The sequence below is a fragment of the Patella vulgata genome, chromosome 6 (genome assembly GCF_932274485.2).
Source record: "Patella vulgata chromosome 6, xgPatVulg1.2, whole genome shotgun sequence".
Classification (NCBI taxonomy): domain Eukaryota; kingdom Metazoa; phylum Mollusca; class Gastropoda; family Patellidae; genus Patella; species Patella vulgata.
The window spans coordinates 8625318-8641441 of record NC_065884.2 but is presented as its reverse complement, the minus strand read 5'-3'; the positions used below and the strand labels follow the sequence as shown (position 1 = coordinate 8641441).

Sequence of the window (16124 nt, the reverse complement as noted above, 5' to 3'; positions counted from 1 at the left end):
TTAGCACTTAAAAAACATTCACGTAAAAATTGGAAATAATTTCTACTCGTATCGACGGTATTTGGAATTTGTATCATTTCTTTTTACTGGATAGCTAAGTCTGCACAGTGAATGAGAGGGTTGACTCGATTGTTTAGGTCCGTAGTTAAACAGATGATTGCCTGGTTGAGCGAGACCTTTCAAACTTGAACACGTGATAATAACAACGTAAAAATCAACGTTGGATTTAAAATGAAAATGAGGGGGGGGGGGGCCTGAATGGTTAGCGTGCGCGCGCTGTATCATAAAGTCTGTCATTGAGTCGACTGGCGTGTCCAACCTCGTGGGTTTTCTCCGGGTCCTCCGGCTTCCTCCCACTGCTAAAGACCCCTACGCGCAAGCGAGTTGTTGAAATAAAATTAAACCATATGTTAGTCCCGAAATGACCTAGTTTATGTCGAGTGGACGTTAAACCCCATTTCTCTCTCTCTCTCTCTTAAAATGAAAATGATATATTTGCAATTTCTCATATGACACAAGTGAATTATGGTATTTAGGATTATTCTTTAACAAGGTAGAACTGTGTGTATAGATGCCATGTATATTTTAAACAATATGACTTTTAAAAACATGCAATTCTCGCTTTAAAAGTAGATCTGCGTTAGGCAGATTTAGCTGTTACATATTGTATCGTCTCCAGACAAACAAATGAGATTCCTTGATTTCAACATTCCCGTGCGAATTAAAACAAGGATGTTGAACCACCGGCAACTTATCCATCACCCGACTCCTAGTTCCGTCAGTCTGAGCGTAGCGATACCTCTTTGTACTTTAACACTTTAACAAAGAGATGATAAATCTATAATCTTTGGAATCTAAAATGAACGAAATAGGGGAAGAAAAGAAAACAAACCAAAAAAAACCACAACCCACATATTATTGTAATATGACTGTGCAGTTAACTGACTTGTTAACGAGGCTGGACAGGCGACCCTACTCCTTGTCACGTACAACCGGGGATTCGAAACCACGCCAGTTGACTTAATGACAGGCCCTATGATACAGCACGCACGTGCTAACCATTCGGCCACCCAACCCCCCGGATATCAGGACCGCACAGCATTACGGAATTTCGGTTTATTATTCTAGTTGATAATTTCATTTCTCATTTCACAGGAAGTGATGCGTTACAACTGTACAAGTTTAGTTTATTATTCTGGTTGATAATTTCATTTCTCATTTCACAGGAAGTGATGCGTTAAAACTGTACAAGTTACAGACCATAAAAAACGGTACAGAAAACAAGTTGAAATATCTTTACATGAAAGAAACCTTAGTTTATGTTCCATGTTAGATTGCGGAACAACAAGGCTTGTTTGTTCGAGAAACAAGTGCCATTTGCGTAACTGTTTTTGTCAGTTTTCTAATTTCCTTTTAGAAAAAGTATCCCGTGAATCCAATGAGAATATTCTACATGAATTTGCGAGTTAGCGAGTGCCTATGGATAAAACTGACATGACGTAAAGTAATCAAGCATTTAAAGAACGCGTGAAATCCCAACACGATGTGGTGCTCACTGACGCAAACTGTTGTTATTTTAGGAGCAAATAAAATGAGGTTGTAGGTTCAAGTTTGCAGTACCGATCGAGCTAAGGAAGACTCCATGCAGTTTTATATGCTAGGGGAGTCAGTAGTACCGACTACACTTTTTCCGATTTCCATCTGTCAGGGTATGGTGGGTTTGGTGGCCGAATGGTTAACGCGTGCGCGTTGGATCGGAAGGTCTGTTATTGAGTCAAGTGCCGTGATCTCCGGGTGCTCTGGCACGGTAGAGGGGTCACGATGGCTAAGTGGATAAGACGCTGGGTTGCTCCTGGAGGTCCGGATGTTCGATCCCTGCATTGGCCGAGAAAAAACAACCAGATTTCCGGCGTGGTTCCTCCTTGTCAGTGATGCAGAACGGAGTGTCTGACAAGAACAACTGTCTAGTCGTTCGGATGGGGCGTAAAACCGAGGTCCCGTGTACACATTAGCGTGCACTGTAAAACATCCCTTGAGAGTTGGAATGCGATATAAGTGTAGGTATTAGTGCCGCTGCCCGGGCCAAATCCTCCTCATAGCACACTGTATGGCATGTTCCCGTCTTCGTTAATCCAGTCGAAGCAGAATAGTAGGACGTTAAACCCAATTTCATTTCATTTCATTTCTCTTAGGTAATACAAATATATTTAATGGTGAACCAAAATGACATTTTTTATTTCGAAAAATTAGGCGGATGTCAGCTTGTGTATTATTTTTATTTTTTATTTTTTAATTTTTTTTTGATTATTGTCTCGATAGGGGAACACAAAATCGATTATGTTTCAATATTGACTTTATCGATAGGCCGGGGCAGAACAGTATGACGTTCAAGCCAATTTCATTTTGCTTTATCGATAGAAATAAGCTTTTTATCGAAGACAGATTGTTCTCGAGCTCCCACGAAACATTTCAATGTATAAAATCCAAAAAAGAACGTTCTGGTCATATGCTCTACAATATTCCTCAATTTGATTAAAACACAGATCCTATTTTGTTTTGTTTTTTAGAGTTCAAAATTTCGTTTTACTTGCCTATACTACACTAGGTTCTGGAAGAGTTTTTGTATTACCCTTGTTCTGGATGATGTGATGGATTAGCCAATGAAACGGTCCGTTACGGCGAGTTGTTTGGCGTGAGGTGCACGGAACTGTGGGTAACCCACTAGAAACATCGAAAGTATAAAAAACGAAACGAAATAGAGATCTGTAATTTTAACCAGATTACACTATTCCTATATCTAATGACATATAATATCATCTGCTGGTTCATTAACCAAGGGAGAGAGAGAGAGAGAGAGAGAGAGAGAGAGAGAGAGAGAGGCCTTTAAACCAACGAGGTTGGACAGGCGTCCTACTCCTCGTCACGTACAACCGGGGATTCGAAACCACGCCATAGTTGACTCAATGACAGGCCTTATGAATCAGCGCGCACGTGCTAACCATTCGCCCCCCCCCCCCCCCATTAACCAAGAGGATTTGTGGTCGATCTTATTGTTGGCTGAGAACGATCCTCGAAATCTTATATCCTACCCCCCCCCCCCTTCAACAATGAGGAGGTCATGTGTACAAAACAGCCGCCATCCAAGCAAAATTGTCTTCTGTATTCCAATCGGTGCAGAACAGTAAAACGCTTAACCTCTTCGAATTTGACTTTCCACCCACAGCAATATTGTCACGTAACCATAACATATGAGTCACACAGTTAAACGTTCACTCCTCTGCATGTTTCTGTCGATAATTGTCTGTAGTAAGATCCAGTTACAGTCCCCGGGGCATACAAAACGTCGACTCATTACATTGGTGTTAATATCCCGCGTGTATTATATCACCACCTTGGTCTTGTTTTGACGTTTCAGACATTTTATGATTGAATCTGAGATGAAGATAATATTTATTACCCATTGCTAGATATACGTGTAGTTTCTCATTGATTCATCCTTCTCGTAAATAATTGGTTCACATCATGATCTCTAGACCGAATGTCGTTAATACATATTTATCTCGTATCCTATATGGTTTCTAAGTATCTGATCTTCTCCTTGAATCTCAGATGAAGATAGTATCAATAACCCATTGCTTGATATACATGTAGTTTCTCCTTGATTCGCTATTCTTGTAATTAACTGGCCCTCATCATGATCTCTAGACCGAGTGTCGTTAATACACATTTAGCTTGTATCCTATATGGTTTCTAAGTATCCACCTCGTGGGTTTTTTCCAGGTTCTCCGGTTTCCTCCCACTGCTAAAGACCCCTAGCAGTGTTAGTCCCGAAATGACCTAGTTTGTGTCTTTAATACATATTTAGCTTGTATCATATATGGTTTCTAAGTATCCACATCGTGGGTTTTCTCCCGTCCCCCCCCCTCCCCCACTGCTAAAGACCCCTACGCTCAAACAAATTATTGAAATAAAATGGAATCATGTTTTGTGTCTCGAAATCACCTTCTCATTGCAAAAGAATAAAATGAGACTAAACGCATTACAGCCGTCAATTTTAGACTTGCAAATTGTTACTGGATGCGCACCATTTTTCTTTGTTCGCTTGATATGGTGCTGCTGCCCTGTGATGATGCTATCCTGCTACTGCTGCTAATGATATGCTCCTGCTGCTTCTGCCGCAGCCTCGGTTACCCAGTGTACTCATTCCGTTCTAATCCACTATACCCTAGGTTAATCCATGGGGTTTTCACGATTTCAAATTATCTGCCCCGGCCTAGAATGTAGCTATAGTCTGCGAACCAATCAGAAAACAGTTTACAAACCAATCGTTTCACCTTCGTTTTTATAAGGGTAGATAACCATATTTATGTCCATTTACTGAATGATTTATGTAAATAATGTATATATTTATAATTTATTTATATTTAATTGTATTATCAAAATCTGTTAGTATGTGTTGTTGATTTCAAATATGTATAACATCTATATGTTTGACTTTTGTTATTATTATTACTATTCGTTCTTTGTCTGAAATATGTCATTCTGTTATGTTTATTATTATTGACCTTATACTTGGCAGTTTGATTCACAACAACTTGACTACCATATCCGGGAACGAACGAACGACCATTCTAAATAAAACTAATGACCCTACATTATTATATGAACGTCTGGTCTTCGTTAACATAATATATACTTGGTTGTTAATTACGCATTTAGAATAGACCAACTCCTAACTTTATCCGATGAGAGTTACTTACCTTTGCCAACTTCCATTTCAAATAACAATTTATGAGATTGGTCCATAAAAATAGCACAATCATCAAGGGCGAATAACTTGAAAACGTGTCTCCCCCATAGATTAACCCAGGGTATAGTGGAGTAGCACGGAATGAGTACACTGGGTAACCGAGGATGCTTCTGCTGCTGCTGATGATGATATGCTGAGGCCGCTGTCGATGATGATGAGGTGATCTATTAAGATCTCGTTAATTTGTATTGTTTAGGATGTATGCCTACGATTTCATACGATTTCAAGGCTAAGACCGTCCGTTTATGGAACCTCCTGTTTTCATTAGCCCCGTCGGAGCAGAACAGTAAGGGCGTTAAACCCTATCTCATTCCATTTTTTGGAACCAAAATAAAAATGATACAGAGTCAAACCGTGGGTTAAACTGCGCAATCTGGACATTTGTTAAATGCGACATCATGACTTAAAATTCACAGTGTCATCAAAACTTCGTAACACGCGACAAGTCACAATTTTATTTACGCAATAATATGGTGTTAACTTAATGGACACCTCGGACGACGTAGGTGATTGTAAGCATAGCTTTCGTTACACGGCAGCCAGTGTTTACACATAAACAAGCGCGTGGAATACCAATTACTTTACACGTCTAATCGATTTCGGATATAAATGTTCTTTAAGGGTCGGGCTTAATTGCAATACAAATGGTGATATTACGTGATGAGAGGACTAAATAGAATGTTGGAAAAATAGAAAGATGAATTGTCCATAAATTAATGCTGACAGATTCTCCGATGTTGGTATGACTTAGAAATGAAATGCGGTTTAACGTTCTACTTTGTTGGCGCTTAGTGTGCTAAGTGAATGTGGTAATTTCGTTTGAATAATCGATCCTTGCATTGGCCAAGAAAGTTCATCGGGATTTCCCGACGTGGTTTCCCTTTGTCAGTGGTGCAGGACGGAGGGCCTAACAAGCAAAGGTGTCTAGTCATTCGGATGAGACGGTGTATACATTGCTTTGGCAGTTGGAATTCGATGTAATAGTAGGTCACAATGCCGCTGCTCGGGCAAAATTTAACTTGTAGCACACTGCATGGCGTATACCCGTCTTCATTAGCCTAGTCGCAGCAAAACAGTAGGACGTTAAACCCCGTTTGAATAACCTTCGAATAGGAAAATTGTTTGGCAGTCATCGGGCTCATAGCAGTATCATAAGCGAGAGAGCGAGAGAGAGAGAGAGGGTTTAACGTCCATTCGACACAAACTAGGTCATTTCTGGACTAACATATGGTTTTATTTTATTTCAATAATTCGCTTGCGCGTAGGGGTCTTTAGCAGTGGGAGAAAACCGGAGGACCCGGAGAAAACCCACGAAGTTGGACAGGCGACCTACTCCTTGTCACGTACAACCGGGGATTCGAAACCACGCCAGTTGACTCAATGACAGGCCTTATGATACAGCACGCACGTGCTAACCATTCAACCATCCAACCCCCCAGTATCATAAGAACGAACTAGATTTCTTACATTCTTAATCCTAGATTTGGATCCTGTCCCCAAAACATATGCTCACTCAATCCACAATTTGCTGGAAAGCTCGGTACCGATTTTGTAGCTTTAAAAACAGCCACAACTAATATCACCACGGTGAGCACGGATGACGGTATTAAAATTGTTTGTATGTTTGATCTATCAAAATCGTGAGGAATTTTTCTTGTGAAGTTATCAGAACATTGCTGGTTATCACCCCGCCCTTTTTAAATCTATTTATCCTTATATAGTCTCGCCATAGTAACGCCATGTGTGACTACTGAAAAGAAGACAACCTTTTGTACTACAACAATATGAAGTACATACATCTTTTATGTTCATAAATAAATATAATGAGCACACAAACTGTTTCAGGATTCTTTGAATCTTTGTAGTTTTTAACGAGATATCTATTTTCATCGTGATTCGTATAACTACAAAGTCGTTTAAATTGTGTTCCACGTATGTTGTCTGGCAATTTTCTTTAAAGCGAGATGACAGGAGATCAAATAAAGTAACCTAAGAGATCATCCACTCCCTGTGGTCGTATCGGGTGTTCTATACGCCGGATACATCCCAGAACTTATTATAACAAAAATAACCATATTTTCTATAGAATTAATTCTAATACTAAAGTTTCCCTGTCCCAAGAGGAACGTGACGAAGAGTGGGGTCGTCGTCGCCTGAACTACCCTTTCTTTTCGGAGTTCCCCGGTTTCCCCCACTACTTAAGATTGCAAGCGAAATATTTGAAATATATCATGTTAGTCCCGACATGACCTAGCTTGTGTACAATCTCTCTCTCTCTCTCTATCCCTCTCTCTCTCTAACCCACAGAGAGAGAGAGAGAGAGAGAGGGAGAGAGAAAGAAGAACTAACAGAGAACCACAACGTGACTCATGTATGACAACCCTGACATGCTTGACGTTGTTGCCCGCGACGTGGAATTCACCACCTGTAGTATAACACACTTTGGCTCAATTCCAAATTCATGCAAACAAAAAATAATTACGATTGTTCACGTCTTTTATCAGCCTTCAAGCATAACGACCACAAGTCAATACAAAGTGAAATATGTTTTCAATTTCTTTTTGAACAAGCTAATAAAACCACGGATAAAACCTCGACCCAATAAATACTTTATTTTGTCGTAGAATGCAAACTACAAGTCCAAACGCACTGGAACAGATTTTACATTTCCCTTTGGGCAATCTAATAAAAAAACCACTCAATATTTTTTTTACGAAGATCAAAGAAGCCAAGTCCCTGAAAACAATTAAAAAGAAACCTTATTTTAGAAATAATGATTAAAACCGCCGCTAGACAAGAAAATGGTTAAGAAATATTCTGTGTATCTCGTTTATCATTTTGGTCTATATCTACGAGCTCAATAAACGACTTGTATACAAATCTATATTGGTTGTTTGTCGTCGTTGATTAATTACTGATAAATCAGATGTTAGATTAATTACATTAGTTGTCGATAGGTCTTGCTGCCCCTGGGGTATTTGGTGTTCATGTAAACACTAACTATAGCGTGATGGATTGTATGTTATTTTGTTAACTGGACTAATTAGAATCGTGTTGAACCAGTGATGGATTATTAAATGTCCAATTCATTACATTGTAATACATAAATTGTTTAAATCAACTCAATACATTATGGACTTGAGAGAACTGAGCCAGATTGTACGGTTACCAACGTAGAATTCAAACGACGATTTGACAGAAGATAGAAAAATGGGGTTTAACGTCCACTCGACACAAACTAGGTCATTTCGGGACTAACATATGGTTCAACTTTGTTTCAATAATTCGATTGCGTGTAGGGGTCTTTAGCAGTGGGGGATCCGGAGAAAACCCACGAGGTTGGACAGGCGCCCCTACTCCTTGTCATGTACAACTGAGGAATCGAAACCACGCCAGTTGACTCAAGGGCAGACCTTATGATACAGCGCGCACGTGCCAACCATTTCAGCCCCCCCCCCACTTACGATGATTTGAATTTTATATGACGGCATGTAAATCTTATTTATGAACGCTTAGTAGAAAATGGTGGACGAGGATGTCCGAATGGATCTTAAACGTGGCGAAGCAGATCGGCACATATGTCAAAGTCTGTTTTCGGCCGTAATGAGTCACTGGCAGTTAGTTCCCCTGATTGACTACCTTTGTACCCACGCCAACTACTAAGATCCAGGAACGAGATCATTCATACGTCGGATCCCAAATCACTCAATTGTCTTGAGTGAAATCTAAATCCAAATTACTTACATAGTATTCAAATCTGGGGTCGTTGCACGATTAAAAGCTTTTATTATCATTTCGTTTCCTACTGAACCTACAGTTGCGCCCCGTTTCTAATCTAACTCCCTTGGCTTTGTCTTTGGCTGCATCCTCACTACAAAGATAATCTATGCACAGGACCACATTTGAAATAATGATGGCCCATGTGTTGGTTCCAAAATCACTCGACACAAACTAGGTCATTTCGGGACTAACATATGGTTTAATTTTATTTCAATAATTCGCACGAGGTTGGACAGGCGACCCTACTCCTTGTCACGTACAACCGGGGATTCGAAACCACGCCAGTCGACTCAATGACAGACTTTATGATACAGCGCGCGCACGCTAACCATTCAGCCATCCCCCCCCCCCCTGGAAAAAAAAGAAAAAAAGCTAAAGCCCGGCATATTATTTAGCATTGGAGTCGTTGCATGATTAATAGATTTTATTATCTTCCTGTTTCCTACCGAATCCACAAGGACTTCTCACAAGACTGGGCCTTTGAGATGATCCATGTGTTGGTTCCAAAATCACTTCGTAGTCTTGGGAACAAAAACTAAAGCTCGTCATATTATTTAACATCGGGAGTCGTTGCATGATTAATAAATTTTATTATCTCCCTGTTACCTACCGAATCCACAGGGACTTCTCACAAGACTGGGCCTTTGTGTCCATGTTAATTTTGCGTGTTATAAATGTCTTGACGCCGTGTTTGGGTCGATCGGTCACGGACGTCGATGCGGGGTCTCTTGTGAGCTCTTTTAATTGACAGATCGGAAGAGTGAAAGGTCATTAATAGAACCCTGGCACCACAGATACAAGATCATCAGTCAAGCATATAAGAATGAGCTTCTCGTGTGTATGGTTACTGATCAGTCGGTTGTTTACATCAAGTCATACAAATCAAATCTCTGATAATGTTCACTAGCGCACCAAAGGGTTGATTGTAATCGAAACAGCCTCGCGTAGATTCGTGCCGAGCAAAATGAAATGAAATGATATGTTGTTTGACGTTGTACTTGCCTGAATCCATCGGGCTAGTGCAGATGAACAAACGTTTGCCATGAGAGAGAGAAATGGGGTTTAACGTCCACTCGACACAAACTAGGTCATTTCGGGACTAACATGGTTCAATTTTATTTCAATAATTCGCTTGCGCGTAGGGGTCTTTAGCAGTGGGAGGAAACCGGAGGACCCGGAGAAAACCCACGAGGTTGGACAGGCGCCCCTACTCCTTGTCACGTACAACCGGGGAATCGAAACCCCGCCAGTTGACTCAATGACAGACTTTATGATACAGCGCGCACGTGCTAACCATTCGGCCATCCAACCCCCCTCGTTTGCCATGAAAGATTTATTTGATTTGCTGCTGGTGTATACATGAGATCTTTGCTAGGTGCATTTCCTTGCCAGGTTCTCTTGATGGAAAACATGTTCACTGGTTGTTGTTCTTAGTGTTTAACGTGCGCATCCATCTAATTTGATATCGCAGACAAGTTGTCTTTATTTCATTATTTTCATTATCTTAGCGCACGCTAAAACCACAACTGCATGCTAGAGGTGACCGGCCAGCTAGATACTCAAAGCATGACACTCTAGACCATTAGGCCATTCCAACCCCCCTAAATCATGTTCACATGGATTTCTGGGGTTTATAGTGAGCGAACGACATAATGATCGAACCACTATGGCTCTCCATATCGTACACGGTTCAAAGGTTAAAATCAACAATGTAAATGAAAATATATCTCACAGATGAGTAAACATAACTTGCCCAGTGCACGACATCTACCAATGCTTGACCTTAGTTAATTGAATGAACGATGTCCTAAAGACATTGAAAACAAGTGTCAAGTTTGTGATGTGTAGAAAATTATAAAAAGATTTTAGCTAGTCAATAATCCAGACACATCTCGTGATAATTGAACGAGTCTCCTCAACTTCTCGTCAACCATGTTCAACAGAATGTCAACAACCTGTTGAGCAAGCTAATTGGGTAAATCACATGACAGCTGTCTGTTAAAAAAAAACCTCAGTTATTTTGTCATGATGTATTATGTATTCATTGAACGATTCCTGGAAATGGACGATAAATTATTCAGCAGTGCAACTTTCTGACCTGCATTTAATCGACCAGTGCACAAGAGCCATATATGGCAGTTTAAATAACTCTAAGCAATAGTATTGTGTTATTATGCAGTTAGCTAGCTAGTAATTTAATTGAATATGGGGACGGAGAGTCACGGTGCCTCAGTGAGCAAGTGACTGGCTCACTGTGAAATAAAATGGGGTATAACGTCCTACTGTTCTGCCCCGAACTGGGCTAATGAAGACGGGCATACGCCATACAGTGTGCTATGAGTGAAATTTTGCCCGGGCAGCGGCACTACGGCCTACTCTTATATCAAATTCTAACTGTCAATGATCTTTTACGTGCACGTCAATGTGTACACTGGACCTCAGTTTTTCGTCCCATCCGAACGACTAGACAGCTGTCATTGTCAGGACCTCCGCCCTGCATCACTGACAAGGGGCGAACACGCGACCTCCAGCGTCTTAACCACTTACCCACGGTGATCCCCTGCTCACTTAGCAGAGGGGCCGGGGTTCGATCCCAGTGTTGGCAAAGACGATTTTTCAGTGGAGCAGGGGGGAGTATCGGATGGATGGGACGAAGTACAAGAACACTCGGAAGTTGCAATTCAATTGAAAATTCCATTCGATTTGTTTTATCCTTTGAAGATATTCAAAACCACGTTACCACATTCGTGAACATGTGCGACACCTTGTTCCTGAAGCAATTATACAATTAAAATTGTCTATAAAAATATGTCTCGTTAAAAAGTCTAACGCTTTACCACAAGGACCCTTAAGTGCAAGGGGGGTTGGGATGGCCTAGTGGTCTAGAGTGCCGCGCTTCGACCTCTGGCTGGCCGGTCACCTCTGGCTTGCGGCTGTGGTTTCGAGCCCTGGTGTGAGCGTATGTGGCATGGAGATAGGGGCGCCTTCTCAACCTCGTGGGTTTCCTCCGGGCACTCCGGTTTCCTCCCACTGCTAAAGACCTCTACGCGCAAGCGAATTATTGAAATAAAATTAAACCATATGTTAGTCCCGAAATGACCTAGTTGTGTCGAGTGGACGTTAAACCCCATTTCTCTCTCTCTCTCTCTTAAGTGCAAGGGGGGTTGGATGGCCAAATGGTTAGCACGTGCGTGCTGTATCATAAGGCCTGTCATTGAGTCAACTGGCGTGGTTCCGAATCCCCGGTTGTACGTGACAAGGAATAGGGTCGCCTGTCCAACCTCGTGGGTTTCCCCCTGGTCCTCCGGTTTCCTCCCACTGCTAAAGACCCCTACGCGCAAGCGAATTATTGAAATAAAATTAAACCATATGTTAGTCCGGAAATAACCTAGTTTGTGTCGAGTTGACGTTAAACCGCATTTCTCTCTCTCTCTCCCTCTCTCTCTCTCTCTCTCTCTTAAGGGCAAACAAATAACGACTGATAACTGTAGGATTCTGGTTATACGGCATTAAGATACTTGTACTGGTTTGCCTAGATTACACACACTTCTAGCACTTTTTTATTGTAATCGAATGCCAACTAATCGTCAAAAGACAATTTCCGGCATTGCACATGTAGCCATTGAAACAAGAATCCAAAGGAAATTTACAGATATGGATAATTTTCATTCTAAACAGACCAATATGTTTTTCGTCACGATAAGCCTTTAGAAAAAGTTACGACATTGGGTTATTGGTAAATTGCATTAGCTAAAAATTCATATGTATTTTCTCCACACAAATTTTCTCATTTCAAGCTCGTGTTACCAGTCCAGTGACACGTCAAATTCAATATGGGATTATTCCGACGTTATTGTTCGAGAGTGTGTGACGCAAGGGGCTTAAAAGAGAGAAAAGGAAAAGAAATCGGATTTATCAACCTACTTTTCTGCCAAAAACCAGGATAAAAAAGACAGACAAGCGCCAATTTTTTAGGAATGTATAATTCTGTTAAAAATAACATGCCGGTTGAAAATCGAAATAATTAAAGTATAGATGTTTCATTTTAGCGCGATGGGAATCACCTGAAAACTACAAAAGTGTCCAGCGTGGTTTCCCCTTGTCAGTGATGCAGGACGGAGGGCCTGACAAGGACAGCTGTCTAGTCGTTCGGATGGGACGAAAAACCGAAGTCCCGTGTACACATTGGCGTGCACGTAAAAGATCCCTTGGCAGTTGGAATTCGATATAAGAGTAGGCCGTAGTGCCGCTGCCCGGGCAAAATTTCCCTCTTAGCACACTGTATGGCGTATGCCCGTCTTCATTAGCTCAGTTTAGGAGCAGAACAGTAGGACGTTAAACCCCATTTCATTTCATTTTACAAAAGTGTAAAGGACGAATCTCTCCTCTCATAGGGACATCTGTCCACAAATGGTTCAATTCCTTTCAGTATTTACAAAGATATGCGGAATTGAAATTTCTTCGATCTATACTGTCGGCTATATAATAAGCCCACCACCATTTAGAGTTCGCGAAAACTCAATAACAGGCCTGTATTAAATCCGATTCAATCGAACCCGCGTACAGAATTAAACTGGGCTAAATCTATTTGTTAAGGCCAGTTCAATTGTTGTCAAGGTTAGGACACGTGATTGTTGGCGAGATTGTATGTTAGGGTTAGAGTAAGCATTGAGGCTAGGTCCAGGGTAAGGTTTAGGGTTGGGATTAGCGCTAGCGCTGTTTACATCTCGTGACCTATGACAAAAATTGAGCTGCCCTTATCATTTAGCACTAACCATTAATCTGAGAACATTTTAGTCGATTAAGTGATGAGAAATTTGATATTTTAGCGAAAAATGCAAATGACGCATCGTCACTTTAACAGTCGGAGAAAAATCCCCCACCCCGCCCACTACGTACTCTGTAGTCATGAGAGGGGTTCACTAGTCCGCGGTTTCACTAGTCCGCCGCTATAAGAACTACTATATATATGGGTATCAAAAACATAATCCGAACCCTAACCCTAACCCTGATAATAGATATTGGTGGACTAATGAACCCGCGGACTAGTATACCTTAGCCCCAACCCTAACCCAACCCCTATAATTAACCCGCGGACTAGTGAGCATTCCCCGGTAGTTATAAGCTCCAGTAAGCATTTAAACCCCATTAAATCAGACCACAAACAATCTCTCTAAATTGGTGATTATAGATCAAAGAAGGATCTCTGTCTACTCAGACCTGAAAATAATCACAATTAAATTCTAGCTAAAGCTTTATAACTAAAACGTTCATAATGTTCACGTTGATGTCACATTTATCACTGTTCAATTTCGTCAGATCGTTTTTAACCGTAAATTGATGACCAAATGACGTGCACAATTACCTAGGATTAGCGTCTGAACTCTTAAAGAAAAATCTCTCTGCTTAGTTAAGAGAGAGAGAGAGAGAGAGAGAGAGAGAGAGAGAGAGAAATGGGGTTTAACGTACACTCAACACAAACTAGGTCATTTCTGGACTAACATATGGTTTAATTTTATTTCAATAATTCGCTTGCGCATAGGGGTCTTTAGCAGTGGGAGGAAACCGGAGAACCCAGAGAAAACCCACGAGGTTGGACAGGCGACCCTACTCCTTGACGCGTACAACCGGGGATTCGAAACCACGCCAGTCGACTCAATGACAGACTTTATGATACAGCGCGCGCACGCTAACCATTCAGCCATCCAACCCCCCTGCTTAGTTTAGAGGCAGTCTGGCCAACTGCGGCTATGGTCGGCATTTTGTTCACCATGGGCTAATGAGCGAAGACAGGCATACGCCATACAGTGTGCTATGAGGGAATTTTTGCACGGACAACCGCGCTACAGTCTACTCTCATCGAATTCCAATTGTCAAGGGATTCTTAACGTGCACGCCAATGGTTTTCGTCCCATCCGAATGACTAGATCGTTGTCCTTGTCATCCCCTCCGTCCTGCACCACTGACAAGGAGAAACCACGCCGGAAAAGTCCCGATGAACTTTCTCGGTCAACACCGGGAGCGAACCCGCGACCTTCAGGCTAGCGAGCCAGTGTCTTACTCACTTAGCCACCTTGGCTCCCCCAACTTTTGAGCAAAGTAAATAGAAAATGATCAGTGTGACTGAAAACGAACTGAATGATAGTTATCCATAAGATTAAGTAGGCCTGAGCCAGAAACTGTGTGATAATTTGTAATCGCATATACGACTTCTTCAAAATATAGGAAGATAGAAACGTTAGATGAAAAAGTCCAAGTTGGGAATCTACAAAACAAATGCAAGAACATACAAACTGTCGGACCTGACGGAGGGAGTAGTAATATTATTATGGACCTGCATAGCTGGGTGTGGAGGTTAGGGTCATGGTGGGTCTGTTCGAGTGGCGTGCGCTTTGGACCATAAGAGATGTCATTGAGTCAATCTGATTAGAATACAGATCTATATTTTGTTTCGTTTTTTTTTTACTTCCGATGGCCTACACTACATGAAGATCTGACCAGTTTTACTGAGAGGTCGTGTCAGGGGTCGTACGAGCGGCCTTTGACCCTATGACGTCCTATTAATCAATCAGCGTTGACGTTTCTAGTGGTTTACCCACAGTTCCGTACATGGCACGCCAATAAGTAGACGTAACAGATGGTTTCATTGGTTAATACCTCACACCATGCAGAGCACATGTTATATAACAACTCTTCCAGATCCTAGTGTAGTACAGACAAATAAAACGAAATTTTAAACTATAAAAAATGAAAGGAAATGTGATTTGTGTTTTAATCAGATTGTCATTGAGTCGAGTAGCGAGGTTTCGGCCCCAAGCTTGTACGTGACAAGGAGTATATAGGCTTTCTGCTTAACTGCGAGTGTTTTCACCAAGTCCCCCCCCCATGCTAAAGGTCCCTACGAGTTATTGAAATAAAATAAAAACGAAATGACTAAGTTGTGGCCAGTGGACGTTAAAGTCATCTCTGGTGACCCCCCCCCCCCCCCGCCCACACACAGACACACACACACACAAATTAAACGATCCACGTAATAACAGTAAAATCAAATACCAAAGGAATTAGATGGTTTATCACCTGACAAGAACATCGGTATACAACCATTTAAATATTTTGTCATATTTTGTTTTTTATTTATTTTTCAGATATTTCAAGTTAGTTTTACCTGCTGATCATCCCTGTGTATTTTCTGATATCAACACCAAGTTATTGGTTGTAGGGTTATATCTACTGATAGCTATCATATTGATAAACCCTCTTTATGGATGGGGTGAATATTCAGAATATAGAGGTAAATAATAATCATATAATTTTCATAAACCTTTTTATGGATGGAGTGAATATTCAGAATATAGAGGTAAATAATAATTATATAATTTTCATAAACCTTTTTATGGATGGAGTTGATAAACGCTATTTATTCATGGGGTGAATATTCAGAATACAGAGGTAAATAATAGATTATATAATTTTCATAAACCTTTTTATGGATGGAGTTCATAAACGCTATTTATTCATGGGGTGAATATTCAGA

The 16124-nt window shown here is 41.0% G+C and overlaps 1 protein-coding gene across 1 annotated transcript in view; it reads left to right on the top strand.

Annotated features, from left to right (window-relative positions):
* LOC126824936 (uncharacterized) overlaps positions 1-16124 on the top strand; it is a 90190-nt gene that overhangs the window by 41260 nt on the left and 32806 nt on the right. The window contains exon 3 of the mRNA XM_050554390.2: positions 15736-15881. Coding sequence (XP_050410347.2) covers positions 15736-15881 — 146 coding nt within the window. The remainder of the gene's footprint in view (positions 1-15735; positions 15882-16124) is intronic.